At 47.5% G+C, this 18,137-nt stretch overlaps 1 protein-coding gene across 1 annotated transcript; it reads right to left on the bottom strand.

The window, feature by feature from the left end:
- Positions 1-2,859: 2,859 nt before the first annotated feature.
- LOC126538353 (solute carrier family 22 member 7-like) lies at positions 2,860-8,525 on the bottom strand. Its single transcript, XM_050185209.2, has 2 exons — positions 8,169-8,525; positions 2,860-4,793 (listed from the first exon to the last, which is right to left on the bottom strand). Exons 1-2 carry the CDS (start codon positions 8,517-8,519, stop codon positions 3,252-3,254), a joined length of 1,893 nt encoding a protein of 630 aa, XP_050041166.2. The 5' UTR covers positions 8,520-8,525; the 3' UTR covers positions 2,860-3,251.
- Between the last annotated feature and the right edge of the window lie 9,612 nt (positions 8,526-18,137).

The following is an 18,137-nucleotide window of genomic DNA, read 5'->3' as shown; positions in this document are numbered from 1 at the left end:
AGTGATGGACGCCTGGTTTATTACATTGAGGGCTATGTACTCCGGAAGTGCATCATTTTGACTGATCGCAAGGCATGTAGGGATGCCTGCCTTGTGATAAGAGAAAGTATCGCACCAACTGCCAGCAGAAGCTTACAAACAGTGGGACATGGCGGGGGAGGGGGGGTCTTCTGTACCCATCAGCCTGTTTGTACAGCCCTATTCAGACCCTCGAGGACAGACTCAATAGCGTATACAGCACTACATGACTGCATGCAAAAGTGGTCAAGGATTTCTTGTTTCTAGCAGCCAATGTGCCACAGATTGGTTGCACAGAGGATTCTACTGCTCTAACAGGATCGATGGCTAGGTTTTAATGCATCACATGTTCGCTTCTTGCTCAAAGGGTCAAACAAGTGTGCTCCTCACAACAAAGTCAAGAGGGTTAAACTGTGTGCTTTGTAAAAAATGTGATGCTCTTCATTGACTGTGCTATATGCAATAAACTCTTATTATGCAATCAGCATTTTGTACTTTTTAGAATTTTTGTTCTACGACATTGCTGATATATGGCGTTAACTACCTCCCTTTAAAGTGCTATTACAATCGCAAATATGTGACTAATGTGCGCGCAACACATTCAAAGCTGTTCCAACGCATTGGCCTTCCATGGTGATTTCTATGAACTGTACTTTCGGGAAGACATAAGCGCGCCAAGCTCGGCAAAAGGTGGATGCAAGAGCCCTCCTCGCTGTATCGGCTGCGTTGTCGGTGCTTGCAGTTTATACGTGCAATGAGAGCAGTGAAACACTCCATTAAGTTATCTTGGCATCTACAATGCTGAAAAAAATACTTGTCAGCATCGAGAGCATTCAAGCGTAAGAACCAAGCACGACAAATCATTTGCGCGCCTGGAGGTATACACACGCCGCGAGAGACTACAGCGCCCCTGCCCGTAGCGCCGTCATGCAGCAGGAACGCGTTTTGGGGCCAGCCTCCAGGTGCCATTCTTCACACCTCCCCATTCTAGCCATCCTACCCATACCTTGCTCTTGGCTATTTTTCGGGGACTGGTTGCCGAAAAATTGAAGGGTTGATGGCCGACGCAAATGACGTGGAGGCAGGGGTGCCAGCCATACCCCCCCCCCCCCCCCCCCATTTGTCATTGCATATGTCTTCCCAAACGGTGCGCAGTTGCGCTCACATTTCTCCCAGTTTGCCGATACTTGTCTTGTGTCCCAGACAGTGGCGCATACCCACTATGGGGGATTGGCCAAGAAGCAAGCGGTTTTTCGTATGCTTAGAAGTAAAGCCAAACTAGATTTAGATTGTGGGGCGTGAGACTAGAACTGTAATTTAGACGTTTGATGAAAATATTGTGACGAGTTTTGATAAAATAAGTTAACGTAAATAAATGAAATAATAGAAAATATTGATAATTTTAGAAAGTCAGCAAGGTACTCTTTTTGTATCTCTAATAAAATTGTAAATTGCAAGAAAAGCATCCCTGTGGCTGGATTCCAGTGAGGTCGCATCAAAAGAAAGAATAGTTGGCGAGGTTAGCGATAGCCCAAGTTTGGTGAATGAGTGTACTAATAATTTTCTTTGTCTTATAAAGCGGCGGCAGGAGAGAAAATAATGTTCGATAGTTTCAGGTACACTGCAAAAAGAACATAGAGGGGACATAGCCAGGCCAGACCTGTGTAAGTAAAAATTTAGAGGAGGTATACGACATCTCAATTTTGTAAACGAAGCTTCCGATTGTCTTGAAGGACACCAATTATTTCATGGGAAGCCAAGATGGTGGAAATCAGAAGACTGTGTTAGTATGGATGTTGCAGAGTTTTGAGATATAGCGAAATTTTTGTACCTAGCCGCGGTGACATAAGCTGATGTCGGCAAAACAAATATGATAGGGCCGTTGAGGGATGCTCGTGCGAGTGAATCGGCTATTTCATTCAAGTGTAACCCATGGTGTCCCGGTAACCAAAGCAAACATACTTACCCTAAGTACGGAGGTACCATCGAAGGAAAGGTTCTTTTTATTCTTGTATCTAAAGATGCAGTCAGTGCTGCACATACAGATAGCGAGTCGGTCACAATAACAGCCAATGGGTCGTTTTGGGGAAGTTTTCGTAACGCTAATATAATCACTTATAATTCTGCTTGAAATATAGGTGTCAAATCGGGAAGGCGAAGCGAGTAAGACCATTGTAGAGATTCAGAGAAAATCCCCACTCCCGCCTTCTCATTGCACACAGAGGCGTCAGTGGCTATTACATATCCAGTGGTTAGTTGGTATAGGTGCCGATACTATTCCACAACCTCAACCTTTCTTTTTCACTGTGTACGAATGCATTCTTGCCTGTTACGTCGCGTATATTCCAAAGCACAGCACTTCGCACATTTGACGAAAGTGGCGACTGACGAAAGGTATGACCATGCATATACCTAGCTACGGTGAGCTATTGGGCCTCAGCAGAAGTGCGTTTAAACAATTTCTTTCTCAATAATTGCACCAGTTTACGTAATGCAATATGCAATTTCGTAAATATTGACAAAAAAGACGGCAGCCAAGTGTTCCGGTGAGAATGCATAAAGCGGTTAACAGGGTGAAGAAAAGGAAGGGCAGTTGCCCGATCATCATCATCATTATCATCCCCATCAACACAGTTGGCAATAGCTGCTCGATACTTATTCCAAATCACTCAAAAGTGAAGATGGGGTGCTTGCATGGGTAGGGGCACTTGCTCGGGATTTTTAGTTAGTGGTCCGTAAAAGTTTGTAACTGCTTAATAAATGTACCTCCCACTAAGTCCGAATTATCCAAGGTAGCAAGCTGGTAGTTTCGAAGTAGTACTTGGTATTGAGTCTAGTCTAAACTGCACCCGATACAACATTTTTTCTAAAAGTGTGGGAAGTTTCACAGAAGCACGGCTCTGCTATCTTGCACTATTTATGCTAATATTACTGAGGAATGCGCCTTTTGAATGTGCGAGACGCTATAATAGTGATTTAAAGATTAGCTGCGCCAGCAAATCTGCCTTAAGCAGCCACTGGTATATAATTCCCACGCACTGAGAACAAGAAAGGAAAGGTGAAGAGCTTGCGCCCACAAAAATAATGCAGCAGAAGGTATCCGAATTCACTAATAACCCTTCACCGCAAAATTAATTTAGCTAAATATAGTAGAAGCTTGTAGTACACGAAATAAAAAAAAAATCGAAGTTATCTGCTTCTTAATAAGCCAGCATATATTCGATGATCTTGAGTTATTGCGATGGCGTTTTGCACACCGTCATCTTTGAGGCTAGCTCAGGAGGGCCAACACTTTCCTCTTGGGAACAGGCTGCCGCTGGCGATGTTGCCCCTGCCGATGCTGCCGTTGAAATTTCTGTTGCGGTACCGCGTCTTGAGCGTGCTTTCCTCTTCCGTCGGCCATGATGCTTGCCCGGTTTGTGTGGCTTCAGGGACTTCTGCGACTCCGTGGTGGATGTCAAAGATGCTTTAAGTGCTTCCTTGCGCTGCTCTTCGCTCATAACTGGGCGGACTTCGGCGGGCTTCTTCTCGACATATACTTCGGGAAGACACTGGACGGCTATTGCGCTCGCAAATGCCAACGATGTAGTGATGGCCCCAATGACCAAAAGCTGTTCTTCGTGCAAGGATGCTACGAGGCCTACAGCCAGAAGCACGCCAAGCCGGCCGAAGGAGTACGATAGGCAAAGTCCCACGCATCGCATCGTCGTAGGGTACACCTCCGCGGTGTAGGCGTAGTTTAGACACATGGCAATCCCCGACGCGCTGTACATCATTATCCTCGGCAGAGGAAGTGTGGCGGCCCAGGGCCAATGCGAGAGGACCATTTGCAGCACGCTTGAGGCGCCGAGGAAAGCTAGTATGCCTGACAGAGTCACGCGGTGGCCTCGCTGCTTCAGGCCACATAAGGTTAGGATGAGAATGAGCCCATTGCATAGAAAGGATGCGAGAGCCCACAGTTCTTCGAGCGGGGCACCCAAGGCTGAGGCATAAATTGCAAAGCTCACGCTGAACCACGTCACGAGTGCAGAAAATGCGCGCCGCTGAAGGGAAGCCGAACGGACTGTGCTCGTGGTACCAGCAGTCACCGACGCGGCGTTGGCCTCTCGCTTCAGGAGCTGCTGTTTCAACGCCTGAAATGTGGCTGTGGCCTTGCGAGCTTCAATCCTGTTCACCCGGGCTGCTCGGAGTACGGTGAATTCAGCTGCCCGTAGCCTCCACGCGGCAATCTGCCATACGGGGGACTCGTCAAGGTAATAGCACCAAGAGACCATTATCGCCGTGACAGTGACGAAGAGCGCTTGTGAGAGCACCCACCTTGGCTTGAGCGTCGAAAGAAGCTGCACCAGCGGAGGGGTCAAAATAACGCCGATGCCGCTGGCTGTTAGGATATAGGGAGCTCGGTGCTGACTTCCAGTAACTTCGTAGAGCATAGTTGCAACCATCAGCATAGTTGCGCTTGCCATGGCAGCAGTGACAAGGCGCGACAGGATGAACATTCCCGCGGAGGGGGACGACGCGGCCACCAGGCTGCCGAGCAATGTGGAGATGGCGCACGTCGACAAGACTGGTCTGCGACCCACGCGGTCTGCTGCGATTCCAGCGATGGGAACGAATAGCATGGGGGCCAGTCCGGACGTGGATTTCGAAACGGAGTAGAGCCAGTCGCGAGTGCACACCAAGTTCCACATGCTGACGATACTTTCGCCGTCGTTCTCGGTGTCGTAGTCCCACCGATTGCACGGTACTACGCTACGCTCGTCCTGGTCTTCTCCCTGAAAAAGAAGGAGATAAACGAAAACATCAATCGCCCCGACGAACCGTCTTCTGATTAACTTCTTAGCAAATACCCCTTGAAGTTTATAGAAAAGTCTGCACAATGGAAATAAAATGGCTTCGAGAGAAATATTGATCACTGAAAGACTCGTAGGCTGGGTCTCTGTATGCGTCATGCCTCTTGAGTTAGCGTAAGTTGCACAAGAACCGTGATATCTAGGACGATGACGTCCCCATGTGCTTTCAAAGATAAGTAATGGTCTTGTATGCAGAAATGAACGTCCTGCCTATGGAAATATACAACCGGCGGGATCCGACAACGGCATAGATGAGAATTAAACTTGAAGATTTCTTGCCTCAGGTTATTTCAGTTCCCGTTTTTCCACTTTTCCATTATCAGCGAACGAAAAGCGTTAACATTTGACAAGCAAAAGGTGTGTGCAGAGGGCATCGTGGATAGGAAAGTAAACGCCTTCTTCCCTGTGTTGCCATCTTCTCGTCGTTTTCTTCTAGAGATGCTCGAAAGACTCGGAAATGTCTCTCGGAGACAGATACAATTACATTGGCATCCAGAAATTTTGATCGTTATTGACGATGTGGCTGAAGAATGGATACATTGGCAAACTGAGTAAAAGCAGCTACTGCTAGTGCTCATTAAGGGGGACCATGGTTCAGGAGTATACTGCACTAGCTTCATTAATAAGGAATGCAGAAGTAGATGAAAATATTAAGAAAATAAATTGACCAATCTTGACCTCATATTTATCGTCCATCGTCGCCGTTTTGATTTATCCCTGATTTTCTTAGGTGAACCTGTTCAAACTAATCTATCAGCCTGCTTAGGTCTCAGCATTCGTGTTATAACCAAAAGTGTGGCTAAATTCACCTAATGAGTGCGATTCATAAATTATAAGCTAAGCACCAACCAATGTACCGTTGCCACTTTCACACGGTATCAATTTTTTACAGTAAAACTGTCAAAAAAAGAAAAAAAAAAAACAATCGCTTACAGTACGACGCATATCCACTGAGAGAAACCTGAGAAGAAATTATGTAAAGACTAGTTTCGCTGCTTTCTCTTCGTTTCTATGATTCTCTGTTGACAACTGTCAGATTCCAGGGATTATGCACTAATCTGGAATTGGAATGGAATCGCTACGTTATCTGGACCATGGGTTACGCTAGCGCTGAATGCGTGTCGTTCCGGTCAGGAATGCCCGCGAGAGTTTTGGTTTAAGTAAAATGCTTTTAGATCAAAAGGAGAAGCCGAAATTGTATCTGTCTTAATACGCCGGTCATGTTACCAATTCATGGCTCTAGGCGGACGTCATGTCTGTACACGGTTGAGTGATGAGCAAGATTGCTGAAAGACACATCGAATTTGCACGTCGTTTTGACGCTGTTTATAATGTCTGTAGGATGTACCTCTATTGTTCTACAGGCGATTGGGTATTGCAGTGCGTCGTAGTGCCCTTTGAGGAACACGTTATCAATTGCCACTAGAAATATTACTCTGACATGTTTTCATTTGCATCGTTAGTGTAATTGAAAACATCCAGCAGGAAAACAGGCTAGAACGTGGGCATTCTTGTGTGGATCCCATTGTCTAAACGAATCAATGCTCCCAGGTTGCACTCCGAACACTATTTGGGCTACGGGAGAGAGATTGATTGTTTTACGTCAATCGTACAATCGAAGACGCACATCCTGTTCAGAATTCTTCGTGATATAAATATTTATAATGATGCCAGCCATTGGCGATGATGCCAGACATGGACGAAGAAACGAGAAAAAATGAATACGGCAGTGCTGTGCTCATAACTTTAGTTGAAGACCTAGAAATATTTTAACGGAATTTGTTCGGTGACCGCCACCTTTTTAATATTTCTTTAACTTCTTTTCTAGCATCAACGCGAAAATGACGCGTCGCCACACATCTTTGTCTACTATGCACCGTAGTCTTTGCGATCTGTCATGCTTTCCGCCGTCCGCGATCTTGTTTAGAGTCCACTTATTAGTACCACTCCGTGCCGTCAGTGGCACCACTTGTTCCGTTCAAAACTGTAGCGCACGACGACCATAGGAAGTATTTGATACATTTAAAAGGCGTACAATTAATTGAGTGAAAATCTGGAGTGATTCAGTATGTTGAAAGAGCTGAGTAATGTCAATTCATCTTATAGTACTGCACAGACAAATAAGCCATGTATTTTTAACACTAGTCAAGTGTGATCTGATGACAAGTGAGCAATAATAATAATAAAGAAAGACGTTAGGAGGCCGCTTAAGTTTTGTCTTTAAGAGGGGAACGCCATAGCATGCAAAGATCCCTTACAGCTTCTCACGCTTCCCGGCAACTGCAGTTTATGTAACCGCAATGTTTTCTGAGAAACACTGCAGGTGAACGCTGTGCACGAAGGCGAGCTTCCTGGGACGCCTACTACTAATGACTAAAGACTGACCTCAAATGGCAGGTGGAAAAGGAGTTTGTGATTGAGTTTCTGCCTAAGTGGATGGTATTTTCTCGTACATCCAAATGACAATACGACGCTATCATATCTCGAGTTCGTGTGTAATTTATACTTTACGAATTTTATGAAGCATCTTGCTTTGAGAAATTAGTTCAATAACGTCCATGGATGCGCCAAGCGGAGGGTATGCGTCGATTGGAATGCGTGGTTTTCTAACGGACAACATCACCGCCGCCGACACCGTCGTATAGGCGCGTCCTTCGCAGTGTACGGTATGATCAATGCTTGAGGCTTATCAACGTCATCGTTATGCACGCCTCATTTTGCTGCCGATGCTGTTTTCCGGAACACGACAACGAACACTTGCAGGAAAAACACCGTCTTGCTAACAATGTTAGTGTAGTTTACAATATGTTGTCGTGGCCAATCACTAGTAGGTTTTTTTATTGCAATAAGAAATACATGGAAAATCTAAAACGCAGAAGAAATGTGTCGAAAGGCCGCGGGATCTGCGCTTCATGTGGTTGCATGTTACCATCCTTATGTAGCCGTTTATTTTTCACGGAACACATGCTCAAGAAGCTCGGGGCAGCACTAAAAGAAGAAACCATTGCACGTGAACTCGATACAACGGATACGCATTTACATATCGCGAAAAGGAACTGCACCGTCTATCTTAATCATGTCGCCCTGTGAAAAGATAGTAAGCTAACATCAATGCCAAATTCTCCGTATAGATTAATTTAGGTTGATTTGGTCGAAAATTTCCACTCGTGCTGTACGGGATGCCTCATAATCGTTGCGTCACCTCGGAAAAAGTGTTAAGCAAGAAGACGCCAATGTAGCAGCCGTGGTACAGCCGGGTCCGGTAGGACGAAATGCGCGAGGGACTGAACTGCTCACCGGTAGAGGAGGCTCGTACACGGTGCACTTGCTGAAGCTGCCGTCGGCCAGCACGGGTATTGCGACGTTCTTCCAGCCCTGGACACCGAGGTAACGCAGGTCGTCGGGCGGCTGGCACCAGTGGTCTACGGGACGGCCGATGAGGTAATAGGCGAACGACTGCAGCAGCACCACAGTGACAGCGACGTAGGTGCTGACCAGGACGATCCGCTGGTACCGCCCGTGTCCCAGGATGACGTAGACGTTCTGCTGGATTAAGTCCCGCGTGTCCACGTTTGCGAAGCCTTCCAGGAGCGAAGCGGTCTCCGTCTTGGGAGTGGCCTCTTCATGAGCAGCCGCTTTCGCCGACATGATACTAATCACACAGCACGAAAAGTCCTATCAGTCGGCGAAGAATCAGAAGCGCTTGGAGGTATGGTCTTCTTCTTCTTCTTCTTCTTCGTGTTCCACTTCTAGTGTCACAGCTGCAAGTTGGAAGTATTTTTGGAAGGGCGCTCTGCGAGAATTATTATGCTCTGTTTCACACATGAGGTGCAACGCTGTGGAGGCTAGAGGGACTTTTTGCAGTGGCTGCGTCAGCCCTTAGAAATAAGTCGATGTTCTTTAACGTCATTGTGGGAAAGTGTTCTTTGTATACGCTCAGTATTGAAAGTGTTATTCATTAGAAACAAACAATCTGCAGTATACGGCTATGTAAGGCGTTGTTCTAGACCAATTTGTCTTTCATTGCGTTTCTTTTTCGCCTTTCTCTTGGCAGCCCGTCGCGGCATCCTCCCGTGCACGCTCGCGCTAACGAACGCCGTTGGCGCGCAGCGAAGCATGCAGGGAACGCGCGCACTGACACACACACACACACACACAGCTGTCACCGAGAGAGAGAGAAAGAAAAACATTTATTCAATCATAAAATCCAATTCTCGCGGATCGAGGTCTTCTCCACGCTGTCTTCTCGTCGAAGGGAAGCCTCTTCAGCACGGGTGGTCCCTCAGTCCAGGGCTCCACTGAGTTTGGCCGCGTCCCTAGCGTGCTCTACCATCCTTCTTTGGACGGCGAGCTCGCAGCTCGTAAACCCCCAATGCTCCGCACTCGGGGGTTTATGATCGCGGAATGCGTTGTTTCGTTCGCACTCCCAAGTTATGTGATAGAGTGTGGGTGTAGCCCCGCACCAGGGGCAGGTGTCCCTATACTGCGTTGGGAACATCTTGTTGAATATGAAAAGGTTGGGGAAGGTGTTTGTCTGGAGCCTACGCCAGGCCGTTGCTTCCTCCTTCGTCAGCGCTTTATGGGGCGGTGGGTACTTGAATCTAGTCCCCCTGTAGTGTTGCAGTAATTCCGAATAACTGTCACTGAGGATCCCGGCGTAACTAGCGCGGTACTCCTGCTGCTGCCCAGCCCAGAATCTATTAGCTCGAGCTAGACCGTCCGCCGCCTCGTTACCCATTATGCCCTCGTGTCCAGGTATCCAGATCAGATTGTTTGATTTTCGTCTCCTCCGGGGGTTACCCCCTCTGAGGATCCTAAGGGCAGTTTTGCATATTCTGCCCCTCATGTAGTTGCGACAGGTCTCTTTCGAGTCGTCGAGAATATTTAGTGATTTATTCTCCCTATATCCTTGCATCGCCACCAGCGCCACGGCGATTTCCTCGGCTTCAGCTACGCTCCATATCTCGGCCGAGACGCACGAGACAAGCTTTTCCTCCTTGTTCATTACTACCGCGATGGCCTTTGCCTCGCTTCCTACTGCACCTATGCTCGCGTCCGTGAAGAGAGTGTTCTCTTCTCTAGCCACTTTCTTTTCTATGTATTCGGCCCTAGCTTTCCTTCTGCCTTCGTGGAGCCTGGGGTCCATGTTCTTCGGTATAGGCTTTACGTTAAAGGTTTTCTTAATTCCCGCCGGTACGTCCTCGTACCGGTCGACGTCTCCTATTTCGAAGCACAGCCTACCGATCAGGTTTCGCCCCGTGTAGGTCCCCGTTAGTCTTTTCATTTGCGCTTTCCGCTGTGCTTCCGCCATTTCGACGAAGGTGTTGCTCACCCCTAGTTGCATCAGCTTTTCGTTGGAGGTGTTTCTCGGCAGGTGTAGCGCCGTATTGTAGGCTTTCCTCAGGACGACTTCAATCTCTTCGTTGGTCGTTTTAGTCCTCACTTGGTAGGTTAGCGAGTACATGACTCTGCTGACGACCAGGCTGTTGACGAGCTTGAGAGTGTCTTCTTCTGTCATGCCGTGCCTCTTCTGGGAGACCCTGCTTATCATTCTGCTCATGTTCTCGGTCGACTTCTTGAGGAGGCCGATGGTGTGGTTGCACTTTCTGCTGCCTTGCAGCCACATGCCGAGGACGCGTATCATGTTGCGTTCCGGGATGAGTTGTCCTTCGAGGCTGACCTCCAGTTTCGCCTTGGCGGGATGTCTGCAGACTCTTAGCAGTTCGGACTTTTCGGTGGAGCACCTGAGGCCCCTCTCTTTCACGTAGTCTTCGACGCACTTGGCCGCATCTTGCAGCGCAGCTCGCTTTTCTTCCAAGGTTCCGCAGGTGGTCCAGACCGTGATGTCGTCCGCATACATCGCGTGCCGGATTCCCTGGATCTTTTCGAGTCTCTTCGCTAGGCCCAGCATCGCCACGTTAAACAGTACGGGCGCGTCACCGAACTTCTTGCGTAGGTTCCACAGCGTTGCACCTGATGTCCGAGACGTAGCGTAGGAATGGTGAATAAGTCACACTAAGCGCGATAGTATGCTTTACTTGGTGAAATGAGTGACAGCTGGAGCAGGCACTCGAGACCAATTGTTTTTTCTTCGACTCCCCGAAATCCCCGAAATCTCCGCCATCATTCAGTGTTGAATGATGGTGCAATCAAGGCAGTCTATGACTATCGCTAACGCGTGCGAATACATCACAAGAAACCATTATTATTTCGGCGGCAGTAATATACGAACACTCGAGGCTCATTCCCGTCGGCGCTCTTGACGGAACGGGCGTGGCTTGTGCGGTACGACTTAAGTTGTCATTCGAGACGTGGAGTGCACTTGGCTGCAAAAAATATAAAGCAGACCTGACTGACCGCCAATGCTCCGCCGAATCGGATCGATGGCCGAGCCACGAGACCGGTCAGCGTTCCGCTGCCGGCATGAATGTTGTGCGCATGCGCACTGTACGTACACTAGAGCATTCATGCTCACTTGGTGTGCGTATGCACTTATCTTAGCCGAACGGAGAGCTATATCATCCAAGTAATGGTATGCAATTTCTCATTGGGCACTTATTAACGCCAACCGGTTCCCATCTCTCTCGTTTAGGGGGCCACGAGGTGCGATGTCTGCCACACCTCTGATGGCGCTCCCCACACGCCACCATTGTTAGGCGCCTGGGGCTGCATAAGCGCTGTTTCTCCTGCCCACCAGCAGTGCCCTGGCGAATAACATCACGCGGATATGGTGCCCTCGTGTAAAGTTAGAACATTGTCCTTGAAGTTCAACAGGAAGGCTACACCTAGCCATCAATGTCAATGCTTAGCCTTTCGGCCGAAACTGTCTAGTTTCTCAAAGAGAAGCTAGAAGATCAGTAACAGTGTGATATCTCTTTAACCTTTTATCCTATATTAGAAAGAAAAAAACTGGAGGACGCTTCAACGTCGCCTTTAAAGGGAAGCTGAAACGGTTTTCGATTTCCATGAATTGCTGGGATTGGGAAGAACAGACCCAATCATTTACGGTTCCGAAATTTTTTCTTCGTTTTGTTAATATAAGGGGCGCAAATCGCTTTCTAGATCACCCCCGCGGACACGCCCCCATCGCTTCCCGGAGCGCCGGGCGAGGTGGTTGCCAGAGGAGAGAACCGGCGAGAGTGACGTCATTCGCGGGGAACGAGCTGCCGGACCGGCGTGCTGGCATGTGCTGGCATGCCTCTTTCCGTCCTGCGCTTTACTGAACGACGCTACGAGAGATCTGCCACCACCCCCGCTCACGTTTGTTTTCTTTTGCGATTTTCGTAAAATGTTCTTTCCTTCTGTGCTGCGTGAGTGCCTACAGCCAAGGGCGCCCAACGTGCCCTCGTTCTGTGCAGCATTCGGCTGCGCGAACACAGGCGGGCGAGACGATGTGGTGTTTCACAGGTTCCCGAAGGACAAGAAGCTTGCCGCGCAGTTGGTCCGTGCGGTGAGGAGAGATAAGTTCGTGCCGACGAAATCAACTGTGCTGTGCTCGGACCATTTCCGCCACAGTGACTATCATCGGAGCTTGACAACGATGCGGGCAATCGGTATTCCAGTTAAATCGGCGCAACTGAAGCCCGGCGTTGTTCCGTTGTTCCGCTTGAGATACTTCTTGGAGTGGCTGCGTTCGCACTTAGAAAAAGGTCAGTGTTTCTTGACCCGATTTCTGAGAAAGGTTCCCATATATAAGCTCAGTTCTGAATGAAAAAAAAAAGGGAATTTACCCATGGAAACAAACCGTGTACTTATACGGCTGCTAACATGTGCTTTTAAATAAATTTTCTTTTCGGTATTTTTTAATTGCAGCCCGTCGCGGCAGCTTCACGTGCATGCTCGCGTGAGCAAACGCCGCTGGCACGCTGCGAAGCATAGACGGAAACGCGCACAGTAATAAATTTTGGTGACCGGACTTCGTGCATAGCTTCCACAGCGTTGCACCTGAGGTATGAAATGGAGTATAGGCTCGCCTATTGACATTCGACGTACGGTTGCAGTTATCGTGTTTACCACATGGCGGTGCTAAAGCTGCCTAATATCGTTATGTCAACACTAGCATGGAGCACGCATACCGATTCTTGATCGAGCCACAATCGCAAAATCGTCGAAGCATAGTATGAATATTGCACATATAATACCTCTGGCCATCTCTGGATGTGTATGATAAGCAACTTCCATGACTGTACCTCGCAGCACTGCATGTGCGCGCTTTGAAACGCGGCACTTATGTTCGCGATCGTGTATCAACACTAAAGAAGCTACGGGACTTTAGACAACCAGCGGCAAGGTGCTTGACATCGCGGAATTACACCCGTGTTTACAATCTAATGAGAAGTTAGTGCTTCGGCATTCTTCCAGCAGCAAGTTCCCAGTGACACTTTATCGCATTTTTTCTCCCGTCATTGGAACGTGCAGCTACATAAAAAAAAAGCATACGTACCAGCTAAGATTTCCAACGCGCGAGAAGGTGCAGCCATCGCTCTCGCTCTTGGCACACTCAACATCGTCGTTGCCGCCGTTACCGCCGTTGCCGCCATCGTTTTCCGTATCGGCTGTCGGTTCGAACATGTACGGCGAAAATACAAGCTGTCTGAGACCGTGAGAACGTTCCGTAATGTTTACAACTCAGCTATGAAGCCAGAACAGAACCGCGTGCTACCGTGCTACGCTATGAAAAGGCGGCGGCGACCGGCGACTGCCGCGAATGACGTCACAGCGGCCCCGACCAATCACGGGCAACAGCGGCGTTCGCGCGATGCGCTGAGGCGCTGGTGCGCGTTTTCCTCAAAAAACAGCCGTTTGCGTTTGTTTCCGCCCTTTTTGAACCAGATATTCGTGTTCAGGGGACTCAAAAGAGTAGAATGCCGCAGAGAACTCATTTTTTTCGAAAAGTGTTTCAGCTTCCCTTTAAGAGTGGAATGAGATAGCATTCAAAGACTCCTGAATGCTTCTCGCGCTTCGCGCGAAGTGCAGCTTATGTAGCCCTAAAACTTACCTGGAAACGCTGGCCCCGAACGCTATGCATAAAGGCGAGTTTTTTTTTTTTCTAGAAACATGGCGTCTTTTGTTAGCCGATACCGGAGGTAGCGTTTAACTGCGCTGTAAGATTGCGTCATTTTCACGTTTCTAGTATTCTTTCGCACTTTTGATATTTCAATCTGAGAAGAATTCACATAAAATTCATGTGCTCTCGATGTTTTGTTTCATGACATTAGTTTCTGCGGTGTCATTCTAAAAATTGCGAGGAAGAACTTTGTCACGAATACAAGACAAGGTAGGAGCAACTTTAGTGACATAATGGCGTGGTAATATAACCCGCATACAGAGCGTGTCATGCAGCAAGGCGTGGCCATGACGTACACCTCGACATAAAGGCAATTTTCACTTACGGGGACGCCGGCCCCGGACGCCGACGACGGAGAATATGCGACACGGGGCTCTTAACGCTATCGCGCTGAATAATGAAGCAGTGGTTCCAAAACCACAATAAATTATTACCACATTGAATATGACACACATGCCTCATTGTATAATCATATTCCTCAGGTGGGTTTATATGGAAACATGTGAGTTCTTATACAGGAACCCATATGATTATATGGGCTTTTGGAAAAAAGGCATAATCGTCAAGCGGCTATCTTCAAAATGGCAATTTTCCGCTTGCGGTGCTCGGCGACTGTAGTCTGCTCGAAATACTTCGCCCTCGTACATTCGACGAAAAATGTGCGGTGCTTGGAGATTACTATGTCTTCGAGAAATTTACGTCGTCTATTTTTCGTGGATTCAATTTCTCTCTCTGAACTCACGGTATAGTATAACGCGATGAGGGGAATGCGCGTATCAGTGAGAAATAGCATTTTTGACATGGAAGAAGAAAATGCAGGCAAGAAGTCAAAAGAAGAAATGCAGGCAGGATGCAGGAAGTCAAAAGAAGAAAATGCAGGCAAGATGAACCATGAAAATTGTCAAAACAAAATAAACCGCTAAAGCTGCAAAACACCTTTAGAAAATAGAGCAAATCATGTGACCGTTACGTTTTACAGAGCTTCCAGTTTGAGGTACGTTTGCGTGATATTTAGCGGTAACTGCAAGAGAAATACGTAAGAATTACGTCTACCTCTTTGAGGTTCCGCACCCACTACTTAAACCGCGTTCACCACATTGCAAAGTGTAGTTCAGGAGCTCAGTCGATACACATGTATCCTAGTGCGTGCTTCATTGCACGCACCAGGCACAAGTTTAGTCAGCGAGAACCGTGGAGATGCTTTGCCGTCGGGGAAGTGTGTTCGTATCGCTTTAATTGTTTAATACATGCCGAAAAAATCGATCTAAAACATTTCGCCAAAGCGACTATAATGCTTTCCCGTTCCGGCCCGTGAGCAGTCTTAAGTGTCTCTGCCGAATTTTTTTAGGTCATGTGGAGCCGTGTTTAGATGAATGGGACAGTCGAATCGCAACCATCTATGAGTACACAAATCTAATGCCCTAGGGAAGCGCGCCCGGTGAATGCGCCAGACGGATGGATTGAGAGGAGTAAGTCGACTTTCGCAGTGCATGTAAATGCGACCGCATCGCGTTAGGAATTCAGGAAAATGGTATTTGGTGCGAATTTGCCGCACTCGCCAAGCTGCCACGTGGTGTGGCGTCGGACGCGTCTGATGCGCTGCTTTGGCTGCGATGTGCGACAGCGTGTGATGTCACCATAGCACCAGGGGTGAGGCGTTACATGAAAACGCTGTTTCATCGCACTAATTGTGATGCGCTGGAATATTTGATGTGATACTGTCGCATTCATGTAAACACGGCTACTGGCGAATCGCGTCGCATTTCTAGCGCATCGCATTCATGTAAACAGCTGTAATGCCCTAGGAAGGCGCATCGCATTAATGCGCCAGGCGAGGGTAGACTTACGGGCGCGAGTCGACTCACGCATGTGGCGCTAGGTTCCCAGGAGAGTTCATGCGCTATATGTAAACGACGCTCCATCGCCTATCCCATGTGCGCTGGGAAGTGCGATGTGATGCTTTCGCATTCGTCTAAACGCGGCTTGGGAGTTGGTTGTTTAAACCGCTTTGCCGTGATACGGACGTGTCACAATTATTTTTTTTTGCCTGAGTAGCAATCACAGCCGGCGGACCGCCGTTTCAGCTCCGAATCGGAGACAACTACTGCGGTTATCGTAGTCATCTACTCCATGCTATTACACTTTATTGTGATAGTTATTATATGGACACTCGAGGCACCATCACCGCCGCCGCGTTGTCACGCTATCAACACTGATGTGCTGACCGCGCGTGCAAGGCTAGGTCAGCAGATACGGGTGAGACTCGCAGTTCATTTTGCTGCAGAAAGGAAGAAGCCAAGCGGACGCATCCTCACGCTCCGCTCAATCGGCTAAGCATTTGGCTTCCGCTGTTGTAATGCGCTGTGTGCTCATGAACACTATCGCTCGTGCACTGTGCTGGTGAGTAGTCCGAGCGCAACGGACAGTGGCTTTGAAGCTACAAACGCTGAAGGTCGTCCTTCTGTGGTGTCTCGCGCAGGACCTCCGAGACATTGCTCGCCGTTATGTCGTTTTAAAGGGTAAAAATGTAGTCTGATGCCAAAATTGGGACGCTCTCACATTGGTGGGTCTAAAGTGTATCCCCCCATTCAGCTATAATGCTATTGAATAGAATGCGGATTTATGCGATAAAAAAATAAATAAATACCGAATAAATAAATAAACAACAACGACAACAAGAAAGTAAGTTATACCACGGGAAACTTGAGGAAGCAGTAAAGAATGGCCGCAGCATGAAATCAGTGAGAAGAAATCTTGGCATACGACATGCTAAGATGTATCCATTGAAAGCCAAGCAGGATATAGCCATCTGCAATTTCAATGATACAATTAAAGCAACAGAATAGTATGATATTGCCCTGTACTGTACCAAGAGCAGCCATGCTATGTTGTTTTGAAGTAGAGATGAACTGGATAAAGAGGCTCTTTCTATAACTAGAGATGAAGTTAGAAGTGCCTTTCGAGATATGAGCCGCCGAAACGCGGCAGGAGAACATGGCAAACAATCGATTTATTCAAAAATGAAGGAAATGTCAGGCTTAAAAAGCTTGTGACCCTTCATACGCAATACCTCATGCCTTCAAGTATGCCAAAGAGCTGGAAGAATGACAACATTATACTAACCTAAAATAAGGAATACGATAAAGAATTCAGGAATTGTAGGCCAACTCGCTTTTTTTTTCAATATTGTTGAGATTATTCACAAAGATACTTACCAATAGAATCAGGGAAACGGTTGACTTCAATCAAACACGAGAACAGGCTGGCTTCAGGAAGGGACATTCTACAGTGGATCACATCCTTGTTATCAGTCAGGTAAGCGCGAAATCTGCAGAGTACAATTAATGTCTCTGTAGGGTTTTCATAGCTTATGAAAAGGCATTTGATCCAGTAAAGATACTAGCAGTAATATATGCATTGCGTAATCAAAGAGTACAGGAGGCAGAGGAGAATCCTTGGGAAATATCTACGAAGATTACGCAGTTACCTTGATTCTCCACAAAAAAAGTAGAAAGTTACTTATCAAGAAAGCGGTCAGGCAAACAGACACAATCTCGCCAATGCTTTTTATTGCATGCTTAGAATTAGTATACAAGGGATTAGTCAGGGAAGTTTTAGGAGTGAGGATCAACGGCGAATATCTCAGCAGCCTTCGGTTCGCAGATCACATTGTACTGTTCAGCAACAGTGGAGACAAATTAGAGCAAATGATTGGGAACCTTAACAGAGAAAGTAGAAAAGTAAGGTTGCAGATTAATACGGAAAAGACAATAATAAATTTCAATAACTTGGGAAGGGAAGAAGAATTCAGGGTCGCCGGCCAACCTTTAGTGTCTTACAGGAGTACGTCTAGCTAGGTCAATTACTCACAGGGGACCCTCATCACGAAAAGGAAATTTACAGAAGGATTAAAAAAAGTTGCAGTTTAACCAGGAATGGAAGCACCGAGATTGCGACAGTGAATTAGTTCACAGCTAGTTATACGAAGTAAGGATACTAGTTTTATCGCCCCTATAAACTCGCAAAAATAGGCATACTAAGTAAATTAACAAGGATGTCTCACGCGTGCACAGGCAAACATGCTCACTTCTCATTCGATGGCCGCGGAAACTCGCTGTTAGAACGCTGGCGTCGATCGGGAACCCTGGCAGCAGCCGTGAGCGAATTGACGTTGGTGCTGCTTCTCGCATCAACGCGAG

This window comes from Dermacentor andersoni, chromosome 3, assembly GCF_023375885.2.
Source record: "Dermacentor andersoni chromosome 3, qqDerAnde1_hic_scaffold, whole genome shotgun sequence".
NCBI classification, from domain to species: Eukaryota; Metazoa; Arthropoda; class Arachnida; order Ixodida; family Ixodidae; genus Dermacentor; species Dermacentor andersoni.
Note: the sequence above shows the minus strand (reverse complement) of the source record. Positions and strands in the feature narration are given on the sequence as shown.

Bases quoted from the DNA above. Each gene is read 5' to 3' on its own strand.
- LOC126538353 (XM_050185209.2), bottom strand. From the start codon at position 8,519: ATGTCGGCGAAAGCGGCTGCTCATGAAGAGGCCACTCCCAAGACGGAG. The intron at 4,794-8,168 runs GTGAGCAGTTCA...CTTCTTTTTCAG, and splicing joins TGTACGAGCCTCCTCTACCG to GGAGAAGACCAGGACGAGCG.